The sequence below is a fragment of the Uranotaenia lowii genome, chromosome 1 (assembly GCF_029784155.1).
Source record: "Uranotaenia lowii strain MFRU-FL chromosome 1, ASM2978415v1, whole genome shotgun sequence".
In the NCBI taxonomy this organism is placed as follows: Eukaryota; Metazoa; Arthropoda; class Insecta; order Diptera; family Culicidae; genus Uranotaenia; species Uranotaenia lowii.
The window spans coordinates 181,827,524-181,843,892 of record NC_073691.1 but is presented as its reverse complement, the minus strand read 5'-3'; the positions used below and the strand labels follow the sequence as shown (position 1 = coordinate 181,843,892).

The following is a 16,369-nucleotide window of genomic DNA, read 5'->3' as shown; positions in this document are numbered from 1 at the left end:
CTAAAAGTCATCTGTGCTCAAAATTATGAAGATCTGAAATTTTAAGAGTAAAAAGGAATGAAATTATTTTGTAAAATGAAACTGGTCAGTCTTTAAGAGCCTCTAGCTCAAAGACATAATAAAAATATAAATACAAAATTTAAAATACGAGTTGACTGGAAATATAGGCTATATTTACCGAAAACTGTAATACTTTCGGAATTTTTTATCGAAAACCACGAAACGTTTGGTAATTTAAACTTCTAATGTACAGCTTATTACGTTAGATGATTTGAGACTGGTATCATGTCGCGTAACAAGTTGTGCATCTTAAACTTAAATTACCCATGATTTTACCGTTTTTGTTAAAAATTACCAACAATTTTTTTTTCAAGTCCTACGGGAGACAAGGAGTGTTTTTCAACATCAATTTTCATCTTATCTAGTCCCTGAAATTTCAACTTACACAGTTGGATTCATTTCTCTACATTACCGACAACTTTACCGTTTACAGTTAAAATTACCTTAAAAATAACAGTTTTCGGTGAAGAATCGGCGAAACATTAAAAATCATCGAATACTCGGTAAACATTACCGAACTTTTTCAATTTTTCAATAAGATTTACCGGAACTTCGTTAATATTTACAAGATGTATGGTAAATATTGCCGATAAAAATATATTTCGGTAAAAAAAATTATGGTATTTCGGTAAGATTCGATCTTTAAATCACAGAAATATTGGTAATAATTACAGTTATTACGGTAATTTCTACCGATTGTTACTGAGATTTTATAGTTTTTCGGTTAATCATTTCCGGCATTTCGGTTTAACTGGTACTGATTGATCGGTAAAATATAAGTTGTCACGTTGACAACTGTCGAAATATTGACAGATGATCAGTTTATCCGAATTTTAATTATTTTTATCAAAAATATTCCGTATGAATTCTTGAAATCTTTGATTTTGTTTCATTACTTTTTTTATGGACGCACCGTGAAAGCCCATGAAAAAAATCCCTAATCAGACCTTGAGTGTCAACTTGACACTTCTCACTTTAAACCGCTATATCTCTCTTGTTTCTCAATCGATTATTACTAAATTTATAGTTTTGGAAACCTCGTAATGTAACTCAAACAATATTCAGCTCAGACAATATTCAGCTACAAAACTTCAATTTTCCGTTATTCAAAGTCTAAGAAAAAATCCGAAAAAACATGCTTCGTAAGAAAACTGTTGATCAGCTATGGAATTTATTTATTTATTAAGTCAAACTATGTAGACTACAATACTTAAAACTACTTAAAACTAATGTAAGCTATTGTTTTGTTGTTCTATGAAGTTGTTTTTGAATGCCTTTTTTAATTGTGTTTTGTTCATCGCTACGTCTAGAATTTCACTTTTTAAATTGTATTTGTACATCATTTGATTAATAGGTTGATGTTTTGCATAGTCTTTGTCGTAAAGTTTAATGTAGAACAAATGTTTATTTCTTAATGGACGGGAGGGTGCGTAAAAATTTAGTTTTGAAAGTAATTCAGGACTGTCTATTCTTTGTGTAACAACATCATTTACAAATGCAATTTGGGAAAATTCTCTGCGTTTACTGAGAGGTTCTATATCAATAAGCTTACAACGAGATTCATACGATGGCAGAGGAAAAGTGGTCCAATTTATTTTACGTAGCGCATATAACAAAAATTGTTTTTGAACTGATTCGAGACGTTGCTCGTGAATATTTGAATAAGGATTCCATATTATGCTACAATACTCCAATATCGAACGAACATAGGATATATAAAGTGATTTTATGGTGTACGGATCTTGAAAGTGTTTGCTGAAACGTTTTACAAATCCTAGCATGCAATATGCTTTATTGATGATACTGTTCTGATGTTCTACAAACGTGAGTTTTGAATCCAGTATGACGCTGAGATCCCTTACAGTTTTGCATTTTGTTACTGGTTGATTGCCTAATTTTGTTTCAATGATAGGGTGACTTTGTCTTCTGCTAAATTATATAGAGTTGCATTTTTTAACATTCAATTGAAGTAAACTTTTGTTGCATCATTCAAAGAAAACATTGATTTCGTTTTGAAATGTTTCAACATCTTCGGTTGTTTTTATTCTCAGAAATAGTTTAATATCATCGGCGTATATTAGGTATTCAATCCGTTTTAGAATAAAAGAAATGTCGTTGACGAACAGTATGAAAAGGAGAGGTCCTAAATGAGACCCCTGAGGCACACCAGAGGTCACAGCTACAGATTTGGATAATTCGTTTTGGAAACGAACGATTTGTGTTCGATCAGTTAAATATGATTGTAACCAGGAGAGAAGATTTGGATGAAAGCCAATTTTTTTTAATTTGAAGGTTAAAAGGGGTATATCAATGCGATCAAAGGCTTTGCTAAAGTCGGTATAAATAGCCTCAACATGAAAGCCTTTGCTCATAGAATCGATAACGTATGTAACGAATTCGAGAAGATTTGATGCTGTAGAGCGTCCTTTGAAGAAACCATGTTGTTTACTCGTTATAATATTTTTTACTTGTTGATAATTTTTTTCATTTATTATTGATTCAAAGAGTTTTGGGATGCAAGACAAAATAGCTATTCCTCTGTAATTTCGTACATCTGATTTTTTCCCGGACTTGAAAATCGGAATTAAAAAAGATTTTTTCCAAAATTTGGGAACTTTTCTATCATTTAATGACATATTAAAAAGAATCAGATGAGGCTCTGTCAATTCGGCCGCCAAGTTTTTAAGGAAACATGGGGGAAGTCCATCAGGCCCTGCTCCTTTGGAAGCATCAAGTTTTCTAAGTTCTTCGGAAACATTATTGTAATCAATTTCATTGACCTGAATGTCGCACGCTAGATCTGGAATGACTGAAAAGTATTCTCTATCTCGGTCAACCTCAGTGAAAGAAGTGTACACTTCTTGAAAAAAAGTTGCAAATAAGTTAGAAATTTCCAGTGGATTATTTCCAATGCTCCCGTCAAGTGTCAATTGAGTAGGAAAGTTTGAATTTTTCATCTGCGTTTTAGTATAGCCAAAGAACGCTTTTGGGTTTTGTTTAATTTCTTTTTCAATTTTCTGATTGTATTTTTCAAAAGAACTTTTTACACATGAATTAAGCTGGTTGCATAAATTTATATAATTTTGATGATTTGTAGCACTTCTATCACTTCTGTAGACTTTATGAGCTTTTTGCTTCCTATTTTGTTAGTTTTTCAAATCTTTGTTATACCAGACAGGGTGTTTAGAGCTGTAGGACCGTCTTTTTAATTTTGAAGGTACATAACTGTTTATGAGATTAATCATTATGTTCAAAAGCTTTCTACTGCTGTATCGACATTTCCTTCATTCTTCAATATGCTTGACCACTCTATATTATTCAGTTCTTGTTTTAAAAGTTCGTAGTTTGAATTTTGATAGTCTGGCATTTCCTCGTACTCCCAGTCGCGAGGTTTGTCACAGTTATGAATAAAGAGCGAATATTCGATCGCTGTGTGAAATACTTCATTTTTCCATAGTGGATCTGCCGATTCATTTATACAAAAGTCTTCTGTACAGTTAGTAAATAGAAGATCAAGATACGTATTGTTACTATTCTTTACATGATTTACTTGGTTTAAGCCTAAAATAGAAGCGTTGTCAAAAATTAGTTGTAAAGTTTCGTTCTCCCCTATAACTGGGAGTAAAATTGCTTCATTTTCATCATCCAAAATAAAGTCAGCGTTACGTTGATTGAAATCGCCATAAATGTGTAGTTTTGCTTCCAGGTTTTCAGCTACTGTATTTTTAAGAATTTGAAAAAATAAATCAAAATAGTGAGAAGTGGCATATTCAGGTGGGAAGTACACGGAAGCGAAAATGTGCACTTCCTTTGCCAATGATGTTTTAACGAAAACATAATCAAATTCTGTGCATGTTTGCGTTGCAATTTGTTCTGAGGGGAAAAAAGAGTCTATGGCAACGAGAACGCCACCACCTGACTTTTTTTTGGACAATGCTAAATTTCTATCTTTGCGGAAAACATTGAAATTTGAACCAAAAACTTCCTCGCTGTGTACGCTAGCGTCCCAGCTTGTTTCAGTAAACAGTATTACTCTATAAGACGAGGCCAGAAGTTTCAAATTAATATCTTTCATTTTTGCCGCGCTTTTCATTCGATTAACATTCTGCCAATATACTAATATTTCCGCGGAAGCTTAAAAAAAATCAGTTAGTGTTCTAGAAAGCAGAAGTTAGAAGCCATACGTTACAAATAAGGATATATATTTTTTTGAATGTTTAAGATCATGATAAAAAAAAAATGTAAAAAAGATGTGTGAAAACCGTACTTTTCAATCAATGAATCGGTGGGTTTTTGTGACCATTTTTTTCTAGGATGTATTTGCTCAAACAATCTCAGAAATATTTTGTAATACCTTATAGTTTACTTACATTTTTGAGTACTTTTACATTAAAAGTTTGACAATTTTGAAAATACATCCAAAAATCTTTAAAATTGTAAACTAGATTTTTTTCAGAAATGCTTAAGAAATAAATTAGCGAACTTGCTTTCATCGATGGTTAAATACTTTGAATTTCCTCTAAAATTTGGTAAACTAAGCTTATTTGATTTAAACAAAGGAATAATTTTAATAAGAAAGCCTTCGATTTTATGGAAAAAAACTTATTCTGTGCTCAAATCAAATAACCTAAATCAAGAAAACTCTAGAACTTGTTCAAAGATTAACCAGTAATGAAAATAAATTAAATGTTCAAAAGTAAAATTACATGTTTAAAGTTTAGCGGTTCTCATCGGATACTTGCAATCTCGATCTAAATTTAAATTTTAGATTGAAATTTGGCTCTTGATAAAACTGCAATGATGATATTATTAATTTTTTACACCGATATTGCAAATTCCTTTATCCGCAAATACTTTTAGAAAAGATGAATTCCTTAAATATAATCCTGTGGAGGTTTTTTTTTCTATAGATAATAAAAACTAACTGACTTTGGTTACAAATTTGAAATTTGAATAACAATCAAATTTATAAGTCTGTGATCTCTTGCAAATGGAATTCCTCGACGAAATACTAATCTGGATAATAAAAATTTATTCATGAGCTTAATCTGAATTTTGAATATTAATTCTGTATTTCAATTCTTAACCTCAATATTAATTCAGGTTCAGAGTTTATATACAGTATTAATATTCGAAATTTAGATTAAGCTTATAAATAAGTCTTTATTATCAAGATGCATTATGAAATTTCAATTTTGGATCTTTTTCCGAGTTTCAATACGATTTCTAAAATGTAAAAAACGATTTCTGAATTTAGATGCCAGATCAATATTTCGATATGGGCCATGAATTGAAATGTGTAGTAGAGCCCTGAATCATCAATCTAGTTTTTTTATGTCTTAGGTTTCAATCTATATTTATTATTTTCGTTATTTCATTTTTAATCTGATTTAAAATATGAATTTCGAATGATGAATCTTATTTTGAGTTTCCAAATCTGGATCGCCCTTTTGAAGTATTGAATTCTGGAAAAGAATTAAGTTTAAGAACTTCGGATCTGAATATGAAACAAAAACTCTGAATGATTTCTAAAGCTATGATCATTTAGAGTCCGGGCACTTCATTTGGGTAGTAATTACATTTCTAGGGTTCGCATATGCAAAGCTTTGGCAGCGTTGTGTTGATAATGATATGGACTACCTTGCCTATTTCTTCAGATTTCCAAGTTTATGTGTTTATCAAAAATCCACGATGAAAAAGTCATGGTAAAAATATGCTTGCGTAATTACCTCGGGAAGCACTAAATTTCGACTTGAAAACTCATTAACTGTAGATTTTTTTTTTCGTGAAATTTGATAAGAAGTATTAGGAGACACACTAGAACTCTCAAATTTTCGATAAAATGAATAGTTTTTGAAAATTGACGCGTTTGTAACTTTTCGGATTCTAAATGATCCAAGCCTCAATATTGTGTTTTTGAGTTTTAAAAAATATGGATAAAATTTTGTATCAAATGCAAAACCAAATTTGTATAACAATTTCGAAACACCTTTTCAAGTATTTTTGAATGATGTTGCGAACTGAAAATGAAGAATCCTTAACTACATACATAATGCGAAATATGAAAAAAGTAGAATTAGATAATACGGAATCAGGAAATCGGTAGCAGAATTCTGGGCCTGGGACTAGTTTACGAACTTTTGGCATCAGTTCTGAGTAAAGATAGTTAATCTTTAATAACCTTACTCCATCACCAGAATTTGATAAAAAAAAATTAAATTTTGAGTGTAGAGTAGATAGCTTGGGTGTTGATCGTTATACACGTTTCAAATTCCACTTATGTCTGTCGTGTTCTTCGATTCTTCTCCGATTGTTTAGATCTTTTGAATAGATGCCTACAGTCTAAATCTAAATCATCACCAATGCATCAATCATGATGCATGGTCATGCATGCACCGATATAATTGATTTACTGCTGGAGAGAAAGTTTCTGACCGTGAGGTGAGGAAACTTTTCGATGCAGAAATCCGGCTGCACATGTGGGGTGAAAATTCGGGAAAACATACATACATCGAAAATCCTCGACCATCATTTTAAATTTAAACTATTTCCATGTTAATTTTGTTTTTACATATTTATATGTAGAGTTTAACAAATGAGTATTTCTGTCTAAAAGTTCAACCGCATTTGTTCAACCAACATTTGCAAAGTAGACATTCTTGATCCATGAGTAGACCTACATTACTTGGTGCAAAAATTACGCAACTTTCCACTTCAGCTGTAACACGCTCTATTGAATTCTATTACAAAAAAAAATGTTGTTTACAAACACCACCCTCTTGCCATGATGGAAGGAACCTCCATTAGCACATATTCCGGGTCGCACTCAAGTTAATTGCGTCTACAACTACGCCCTACAATATCTCCAATCGTCGTCATGGCCCATCCGTCCTCATCAGCATCAGCATCCGTAGTAACTCCCCACTGGTGCTGCCAAGCTGAGTGCTTAATTTGCCAACTCAACAACAACTCCTAGCCCTAGCTGGTCCCATGACTCTACCTACGGAGCGAACTTTGATCGATCGATTCTTCACGGGTTGCCGCCATTATTAGGCGATGACGACGGGAAGTAAAGCTAAAGTAAGGCTAAAGGGTGCAAGCCGGCACCTCTCGAATGGTTCCAGGTATGGTTAGTACACGTGTATGTAGACATGTAGTTGAACTATACAACGGACCATTGCCGTACCGTTGTTCGACACTTTGATCGGCGGCCGAAGAAATGGTTAATGTGATGTATGTTGCTGCTATTAATCATAATAATAATAGCGATACTAGGTAGTAAGTGCTTTGATCCACTGCCTGAGGAAGGAACGTTGGACTCATCGTCTTTTTTCTTTGCTGACTTGCAAAAAAGAGAACATTCCTAATATTAATAATCGAAATACTCTGAATATAGGGTGAGTACTCCTACTTTGGATCTAGAGCCTGCTTCAGTACTAAAATGCCGAAAATTGTAAATAGTTCATTTTGCTAGCATCAGATAATCATATTCCAATGCAAACAATGAACTCTTATTCTTCCTAAATCCTTCCATACCACATTTTGCCTAAAAAAGTCTTTTTGATAAAATTTTAAAAGTTTTCGAAAATGCATGAACCTCCTCATCAGTGGTAAATCACCCAGCGAAAATGAAATCGTAATAGGAATGATAATCCAAATCGGTTAGTAACACATTTTCAATAACCATCGTACACACGTTGGTATTGAGTGATTTTCTATCATTCATTTACGACAAGCTTTGCCGAAAAACAGTTGAATCGGATAGCAGTTTAGTCAATTCGTAAATATGTCTCCAAAAAGTTGAGAATATGCTAATTCGACATTTACGATTTGAGTGAACTGATTAACGATAAATGGGTGGGACACTCTATCCGGTGTCTTCTTTTGACCGGTTCGTAAAAAGAAAATTTCACCTATAGAGCTATAGCGTGGATCATACCAACTGAAGAGTTAGCGTCGTGGTTGGATATCGGACAGCGAACTCGGAGGACTGGAGTTCAAATTTCGGTCGGGGAAATTTTTTTTTCGTTTATTTTGCTTTTGTGGGAAATTGAATCGTTGGAATCTTTTCATTGTAGATATATCGCCTCCACTTTTGTAGCTATATGCTATTTTGGTAAGTTTAATACAATCTTTTCATCTGGTATATTTGTTTGAATAATTCGGTTGTTCCTGCGTTATACCTTTATAAATGTTTGCTGGGCAGACAGCTCAATTAGTGGGTCGCGTTTTGAGGAATAACGCAAAACCACGTTTTTTATTTCCAAGAAATAAAGCGAAATTGTCATGCCAATTTTCTTCGATGGTAAGAATCAATCCATAATTTTATGGTAGTTTTATACATATATTTACTTTAAAAATCAAAAGAACAGTTAATCGACGGGGCCTTGAATGTAAAATTGAACGCCTTTTCGCTTGATGCCCTTCATCAAAGTCTTTACAGTGTCATCCGGTACAAGTCTCTCAGTTTTTTCCATTTTCTTAACATGTTCTTCTCGTCTTTGACCGTCATTTTGCTTCCGCTTCATTATTGCCCAGTACTGCTCCACCTGGTGCAGCTCCGGACAGTTTGGCGGGTTCATGTCCTTCGGAACAAAATGGACAAAATTGGCCTCATACCACTCCAGGACACTTTCAGAATAGTGGCATGATGCCAATCTGGCCAAAATAGAGGAGCTTCGTCGTGCTGCTGCAAGAATGGCAAAACGCGCGAGAGCAGATGGCCTGCCAAACGAAATATTTGGAGGCGAAGTTCGACAACTTCTTCTACTTAAATTTGTAGACTCCATCGAACTTGCTCTTGCTGGTGAAAAACTCAAAACCCGGAATTTGCTTTAAATCGGCTTTTGTATACGTTTCGTCGTCCATCACACAGCAGCCATATTTTGTCAGCGGCTACTCGTAGAGCTTCCGTGCCCGAGTTTTAACCGTCGATTTTTGCGCTCATCGCGGTTTGGCAAGTTCTGTACCTTGTACGCATGTAGTTTAGCTCTCTTCTTTGCATTCTGGACGTAGCTTGGCGACATGCCGATCTTTTTGTTCTCCGGTCCCGGTTTTCTTCCAGATCCTTTGCCGTGGTCCAACATCAACCGCTTCAACACTCTGGAGACGGTTGAATGGTGAATGTTTGTCGTGTTCCCAGAAGAATAAAAGACTAGAGACTAAACTAGAGTATATGTTTATTCAAGCAAGTGTGACAACTGAATGACAGATCTTTCACACAAGGGGTGGTATTTATACCAGTAAGTACTCCTAGCGTGATGATAGCATGCTGCGACATTCTAGTAGCTTCTGATTGGTCGTGTGGTCGTGGCCTACCACATCTCCCTTTTTTTAAGAAAGATCGTACGAGCAACGAAATCATCCAACAACACCGACAATGGAAGATTTGGTGTTGGAACCGGTGCTGCTGCTTCGATGAACCAGGCCTTCAGTTGATTGGTGTGAGACCTGATGAGTCGACCGTTGTCCATTAGTACGGTGTACTTCCCTCCGTTTTTGAGTTCGATGATTCTACCAGGTATCCATTTGACCGAACTCTTTTGTCGAATTTTCGCCTTGACTTGATCCCCAGCGACGAATGTTGGTTGCATAGGGAAGTTCGAAGTGGACCCGTCCAGTGAATCGAAGGGAATCGACCAAAGGTTGAATGTATCGATGAGGTCGATGCCAAGGACGTTCAGATCTGGATGGTTGGTGACGTAGATGCATGCTCGTTTTGAGACGTTCCGGATGGTTACTCGTGCGCTGAATTCACCCAAAACGTCGAGCATATTTCCGGATGCACTGGTCGCAACGATGTTCGTCTTGTTGATTGTTGGTTTCCCGATGCAAGCCCAGGTTTCCGTCGAAATTACGGTGATGTCGGCCGCACAGTCGAGTTGGAGCTTTACATTGACACCGTTCAAATTTACCTCAGCAAATTTGCGCTTTTTGGAGATGTCAACATGTTTCACCAAACTTATGCTCTTCATCTTTCGGTTGCTCGGGTGACGCTTGTCATTTGGTTTCCGCTTTGATTCGGCTGAAGAACAGTAACCTTCCTTGTGACCCCTGCGTTTGCATTTTCCGCAGGTGGAATTCTGGAACGGGCACTCACGGACGAAATGGAAGTCCCCGCAGAGCCAGCAGGGCGTCTTCGGAATCGTCTTCTTCCCGGGAGGCTTGGGATGGAGGGACACAGCGTTGATTGAGGGGTCCTTCTTCTCAACCATTTGTGTGTCTTGTTTCAGGTTGATGAGCTTGTGGCACTCGTCTACCAGCTTGTCCAGGGTAAGCTGGCAACCTTCGGCAGGTGGGGCGCTTTCTTCGGCTTCGAGCCTACTTATGAGCCGAGTTCGTATGTCAGCGTCCCGTGGCGATTGTAAGCCACATACGAAACGCAGAGCTTTGAACTGGTCACTAGTAAGCCGGTTGAGTTGAAACGCCTCGCAGTTTTTGTTGATGGAAGCTGCGTATGCGGTGAAATCATCTGCGTCGTCCTTCCTGTACTGCAGGCACTGGTACCGTGCGTTGAACAGCGATTTTTGTCGACCGAAGAGACGCTTGAGCTTTGTCACTGTTGTTTCAAAGTCAAAGTCTCGGGGTGACTCGGCAAAATGCTGTCCAGATACCGTTCGTGAAACTGCGTATCGACTTTCCGGAGGAGCAGCCTGACCTTGGCAGCGTCGTCCAAATGTTGCCCATCTTGCCTGAAGACGTCTTCGTACCGAGCGAACCAGGAGTCGAAGAAAATTCCGCCGTCTGGGTCGAACCGGAATTCTTGAATTCCCGTTGCCAGCGACTGGATTATTTTCTCGCTTCCAGCCTGGGGAACTGCGTTGTTCTGTAGGAGAACTGCAATCTGCTGCTGCTGGTTGGCCAGGATATCGGTGAACCGGAGGATAGCGTTTTTGATATCCATTTCGGTAATCTTCTGATCGGGATCTTCGAGGTTCTCGTCGCCAATTTGTCGTGTTCCCAGAAGAATAAAAGACTAGAGGCTAAACTAGAGTATATGTTTATTCAAGCAAGTGTGACAACTGAATGACAGATCTTTCACACAAGGGGTGGTATTTATACCAGTAAGTACTCCTAGCGTGATGATAGCATGCTGCGACATTCTAGTAGCTTCTGATTGGTCGTGTGGTCGTGGCCTACCACAATGTTCAACATTTTTCCCAACTGCCGGTGCGACAGGTCAGAAAATTCCAGGTGTTTGGTAAGAATTTGTTCTCTCGACTCGCATTGGTTCACGTCCATTTTCGTTGGATCGAAAAACACGACCTCGAGTTTGACAGCATGTGAACAATACACATTAATGAGGAAGTGTGCAAAATTTGGTTGATTTTTTACCCATCGGTGAAAAAGTTATGCCCTGTTGAATGTGACGCAAAAATTTCGTCCTTTACAACAAGGTTCTAACGAAGTACTACAAATGCATCCTCCCTCATGGATGACGAAAAGTACATGAAGATGGATTTTGGGCACCTTCCAGGCCAAAAATTGTATAAAGCCACCGGTTGGGATGATGTCCCCGGCAAGTTCAAATTAGTTTTTTCCGATAAGTTTGCAAAAAAGTGGTTGATCTGGCAAGGTATTTGCAAGTGCGGGCGAAAACCCCAGTTTTTTGTAACAAACAAGACCATGGACTCCGGAATGTACAAGGAGGAGTGTCTAACAAAACGTATAAATCAAGCATAAGTTTACTTTTTTTGGACGTAGCAATTGGCGTTGAGGACCAAAAATATGAAAAAAGGTGCGAAATAAGAATAGTACCACTTGTATTTTTCAACAAAATCAAGATTTTTTCTAAAAATTTACTATTTGAAAGTAAATAACAATGCTTCTACGAATTATTTGAATAGATAACTGCATTTTAAGGAGTTTTCTAGAATTCCAAAGGTTTTTAAGGTTTTGAAATGGGGTTTTAAGAGATGCTTCTTTAGCGTTAAGGGGGGGGTAGGGTCTAACGGGTATAAAAAAACACCATTTTCACGATTTTTTCCTAGAGCTATCGTTCAAACTAATGTATTCAAATTTTTTGCATTATACAAAGCATGGTTAAAAGAACATTTAGTAATTTTTTCGTAGAAAAATATTGAAAAATGAGCCGGTGACGGAGCATTTTCGAGGATGCCTTTTAGAAAACAGGATTTGCGGTGGACACTGTATCTCAGCACAGAATCATCTGAAGTCAAAAATCAGAGCAAAATATTTTTATTAGATGTTTTTCTGGACCCCAACGTTTTTGTTTAACTTAAAAATATTTTTATGAAATTTTTGTGGCTGTTTGAAGTAAAAACTACGATTTTTCACTTAAAAATCCGCCATTTTTCACCTCTAAAATCTCCCCAAACTAAAAAAATCAAAAAACAAAAACGTTGGGGTCTGGTATTTTATATGTAAAAAATATGTTCCAAATTTGAAAAGAATCGGATAAGTAGTTTTCAAATGACGATGTCCACGGACTTTAAAAATGTGCTTTCGAGAAAAACGCGTTTGAAGTTTCTGCTCTTGCTTTCTTGCAGTACTAGATAGGCGGAGATAAAGGCCTATAACTTCTACAGTTTTGCTTCAATTGACTTGAAAATTTGACACAACATTCTTGAAATGTTTTACAATAAGAAAATGAAAAAATAAAAAAATCGATTTTTTGAAACTGTTAGACCCTACCCCCCCCTTAAGGAATTTGATATTTGAGCTGTAATACTTCATCAAACTGCTTGATTTCTTCATTAACATTTATAAGTATGATGCAAAATGATGAAACAGAGATTTACGGCTGAGTTTGAATCCAAAAAACAGGCTTCAAATTCATAAATACTTTTGTTTTTAAACATTCAAACACTATTTCTCTAGTTTTAAGTCACGATCTTGCAATTAAACCGAACTGATGCCCATTTTCGAATATCCTGGATTAATTCAGATGTGCTGGATGATTTTGGTCAAGAAATATGTACTTGGCACCTTGTGAACGCCTTGGAAATTCTAAGATCACCAAATCAAAAAATTAGAATTTCAACAAGGTAAATAAAAGTGAATTTTTGGACCGATATCTAATCAGAATAATTTTGTACTTTCCGATGGAGCTTGATGGACCAGACGACCAGCAGTATTATTGGTATGATTTGAAATTGAATCGAAAGTTGAAATGAGAAGAAATTTTGGCGGTGGTATATTCTTGTGCTGGTGATTTTTTTTGCAAATCCGGAAAAGCTTTCTGCAGCGTGAACTTCAACAAAAACTGTGTTGGAAAACTACTTCGAAATGATGAATATGGGCCAAAATAAAACTGGAAAATCAATATTGAGACTTAATTTGGTTTCAACTGCAAGATAGTGCTATGACTTGACAATGATTCAAAATAAACCCAGAATGTTTGTTTTATCATTTATCGCCATTTTAATGGAGAAAGTAAGTAGTTTGTTAAAGAATTACAGCTCAAACAACAAATTCCTTAGTTATGGAAGAGCATCTCTTAACACCCCCTTTTAAAATCTTTGAAATCCTTTGAAAATCTAGAAAACTCCTTAAAATGCTGTTATCTATTCAAATAATTCGTAGAAGCATTGTTATTCATTTTTACGCAGAAAATTTTTAAAATAATCTTTTTTTTGTTGAAAAACACAAGTGGTACTATTCTTGTTTCCACCCTTTTTTTCATATTTTTGGTCCTCAAGGCCAATTACTACGTCCAAAAAAAGTAAACTTATACTTGATTTATCCGTTAAACAATTCAAAACAAATTGTAGAAGAAAATTTTGGTGATTTTCAATCATTAATATATCAACAAGCAAAACACATAGTGTTACTATTCTTATTTCGTGCTTCCATTTTGTCCGCTAGAGGATGCTGATGTTGTCGCCTTTTCGTTGTTGGCAAAAAAAACGACTGTGGTAAATATTGGTTGAGTATATTTACTATAAAAGTTATTTATTTTCTCCTCCAGACAAGTTTCAGTAAACATTGCTAAAAAAAATTTCCTTTGTTTATTAGAACATTACCAAACTCCTTAACATTTTCAATTTTTACAGAACAAAAATATTTTTAGCAAAAAAAAATCTCACAACACACAAAAAAAGAACCCGATTTTCTAACTTTTGAATCACGGATAAAAGGAAGGAGGAATATTATTTTTCTTAACGTTTCTGTAAAATCGAATTCAAGATACAATGAAAATTTTGACTGCACCCGTGACTTGTTCTATTCTGTTATTTTAATTTGACCAATACTAAGCTAAGGTAATTTATTAAAAAAAAATATACTAAAACAAATGTTACAATGGAGATTTAAAGCATTTCGGTAGTGAATTTTGAATAGGGCGAATGCGCCAAATGTAAACTAATGGAGTCACGGCCGTAATAAGAGATTACTCTTGGGGAAGAGGAGGGGGGGGGGGGGTGGTTTTTGTTACCTATTTTTTATGACATTTTTACTCAAACAATGCATGAATTTAAAAAATTAAAAATACTTATTATTTTTAAATACTATTCGATTATTCATTTTTAACTGCGTGTTTCGAGTTAAACATCAAATAGCTTTTCAAGTTAAATAGAAACTTTTGAAAATTCATCCTTAAATCTTTCAAAAGATGATTAGGATTGTATAAAAAATCCTTTGGCACCTAAATAGGAAACTTACTTTCATCGATTGTTGAAATATTAAGTTTGCATCAAAATCTGGTCAACTTAGCTTAACATTGCCAGAAGTTCCCCCCACGTATCCGAGCTGGGCAAATCCGGGCTATTTTATTTAAACCCTGACAAAATTCGGACATTCTATTTCCAAACTTTCAAACCAAAATCCGGTCAATATTCGGGATAATTTGACACAAATCCAAGACTATTCAACAAAAATCTAGGCAAAAAAGGTTTGCATTATTTTTTTCGCCGAATAACAACCAGATTTTGAATCGTATATCAGTCTCCCAAAAAATTGTTTATGTTTATTTTAATGAATCTAGCTTGTAAAATTTTGTTTTTGGGGCGAAAAAATTTAAAATTATAATAATGCAATTAATTTTGTTTGATTTTCCAATAAAATGTGAATAAATACGAACAAAAACTGGTATTTTTTCAACAAAATTTGGGCAGCCGAACCTTTCCCTATTTGTTTTTTAAAATATCCGAGCAAGTCCGGGTGAAACCGGGAAATCTGGCCAGCTCATTTGATTTGAACTTAAAATAAGTTTTTTTTAAGTAAGCCTTCAATTTCGAAAGAAAATTTTAAAAATAAATCCAATTTTCAAAGGTGGAAGTAAAGGATTAAAATTTTGCTGTACAAGTCGGATTTATGCAAACTCAATTTTTGTTAAAGATTTTAGCTTAAAATTTCATTCTTAAAAATACTGCAATATTAAAAATGTTCAACAAACGCCGCCAACAAAAATTCAAATCAGTGAAATTTTTTGAAGAGAAGAAACATGTTTCATTATCATCCATTAATTCATGAAAAATGGTATATGGATGCTTTTTTTTCAAAATCGACTAAGTATAATTCTACTAAATTTTTGTCATTTCCAGTTAAATTGTGCAAACGAACTGAATTTATTTATATTTTAAAATCGAATTAACAATCAGAATTTCGAATTTAAATTAAAAGTTTGAATTTTTGAATTTTTGTTTAGGAATTTCGCTACGTTTTCTGAATTGTACATAAAAACGGTTTCTGAATTTATAAATATGAGCCAAGAATTGAAATCAGTTTCGGGGCCCTCAATCATGAATCCGAAAATCGGACATATTTAGGTTTCAATGATTATTCTTCACTTCATTTATGTATTTCTAATACGACATATTCGGGAAAATATGAACAAAATGTAAAAAAAGCATCTGATTTTCGAAAATCACATTTTGAAAATGTAAAACCAAATCTTAACGACGATTTCAGAGCAGCTTTTATGATGATTTGAGCCGAAAACAAGAATCCTAAACTGGATACATAATCTGGAATTTGAAAACACAAATACAATTTCTAATTGATTGTAAGATACCAGAATATATTTTAGTATTAAGAAATTAATTACTAAGTAAGAAAATTTGGAAAATCTGTAGCCGAATTCTGAATCTCGGATTAGTTTTCGAGGTTTTGAAGTCAGTTTTGAGTCAAGATTGTTATTATCGAATAACCTTACTCCATCAACAAAATTTGATTAAAAATTTAAAATTTCGAGTGCAGAGTAGAAAACCTCGCTTGCTTTTGATGGGCCCTCATGGGGAAGGTTTTGCATTATGCATTTGTTAACATTAAAATTTCATCCATCCTAAGATTTATTTACATGTTTTGAGATAATAGAATATTTTATAGTATTTTTTACCCCTAAATGTAT

The 16,369-nt window shown here is 35.0% G+C and overlaps 2 protein-coding genes across 3 annotated transcripts in view; both read right to left on the bottom strand.

The window, feature by feature from the left end:
* Window positions 1–16,369, bottom strand: part of LOC129739228 (ATP-binding cassette sub-family G member 8) — a 131,693-nt gene that overhangs the window by 22,068 nt on the left and 93,256 nt on the right. The window lies entirely within an intron of this gene.
* On the bottom strand, window positions 9,375–10,963 carry LOC129738194 (uncharacterized protein K02A2.6-like). Its single transcript, XM_055729385.1, has 2 exons — window positions 10,718–10,963; window positions 9,375–10,661 (listed from the first exon to the last, which is right to left on the bottom strand). The coding sequence occupies exons 1-2, from the start codon at window positions 10,961–10,963 to the stop codon at window positions 9,375–9,377; spliced, it is 1,533 nt and encodes a 510-aa protein (XP_055585360.1).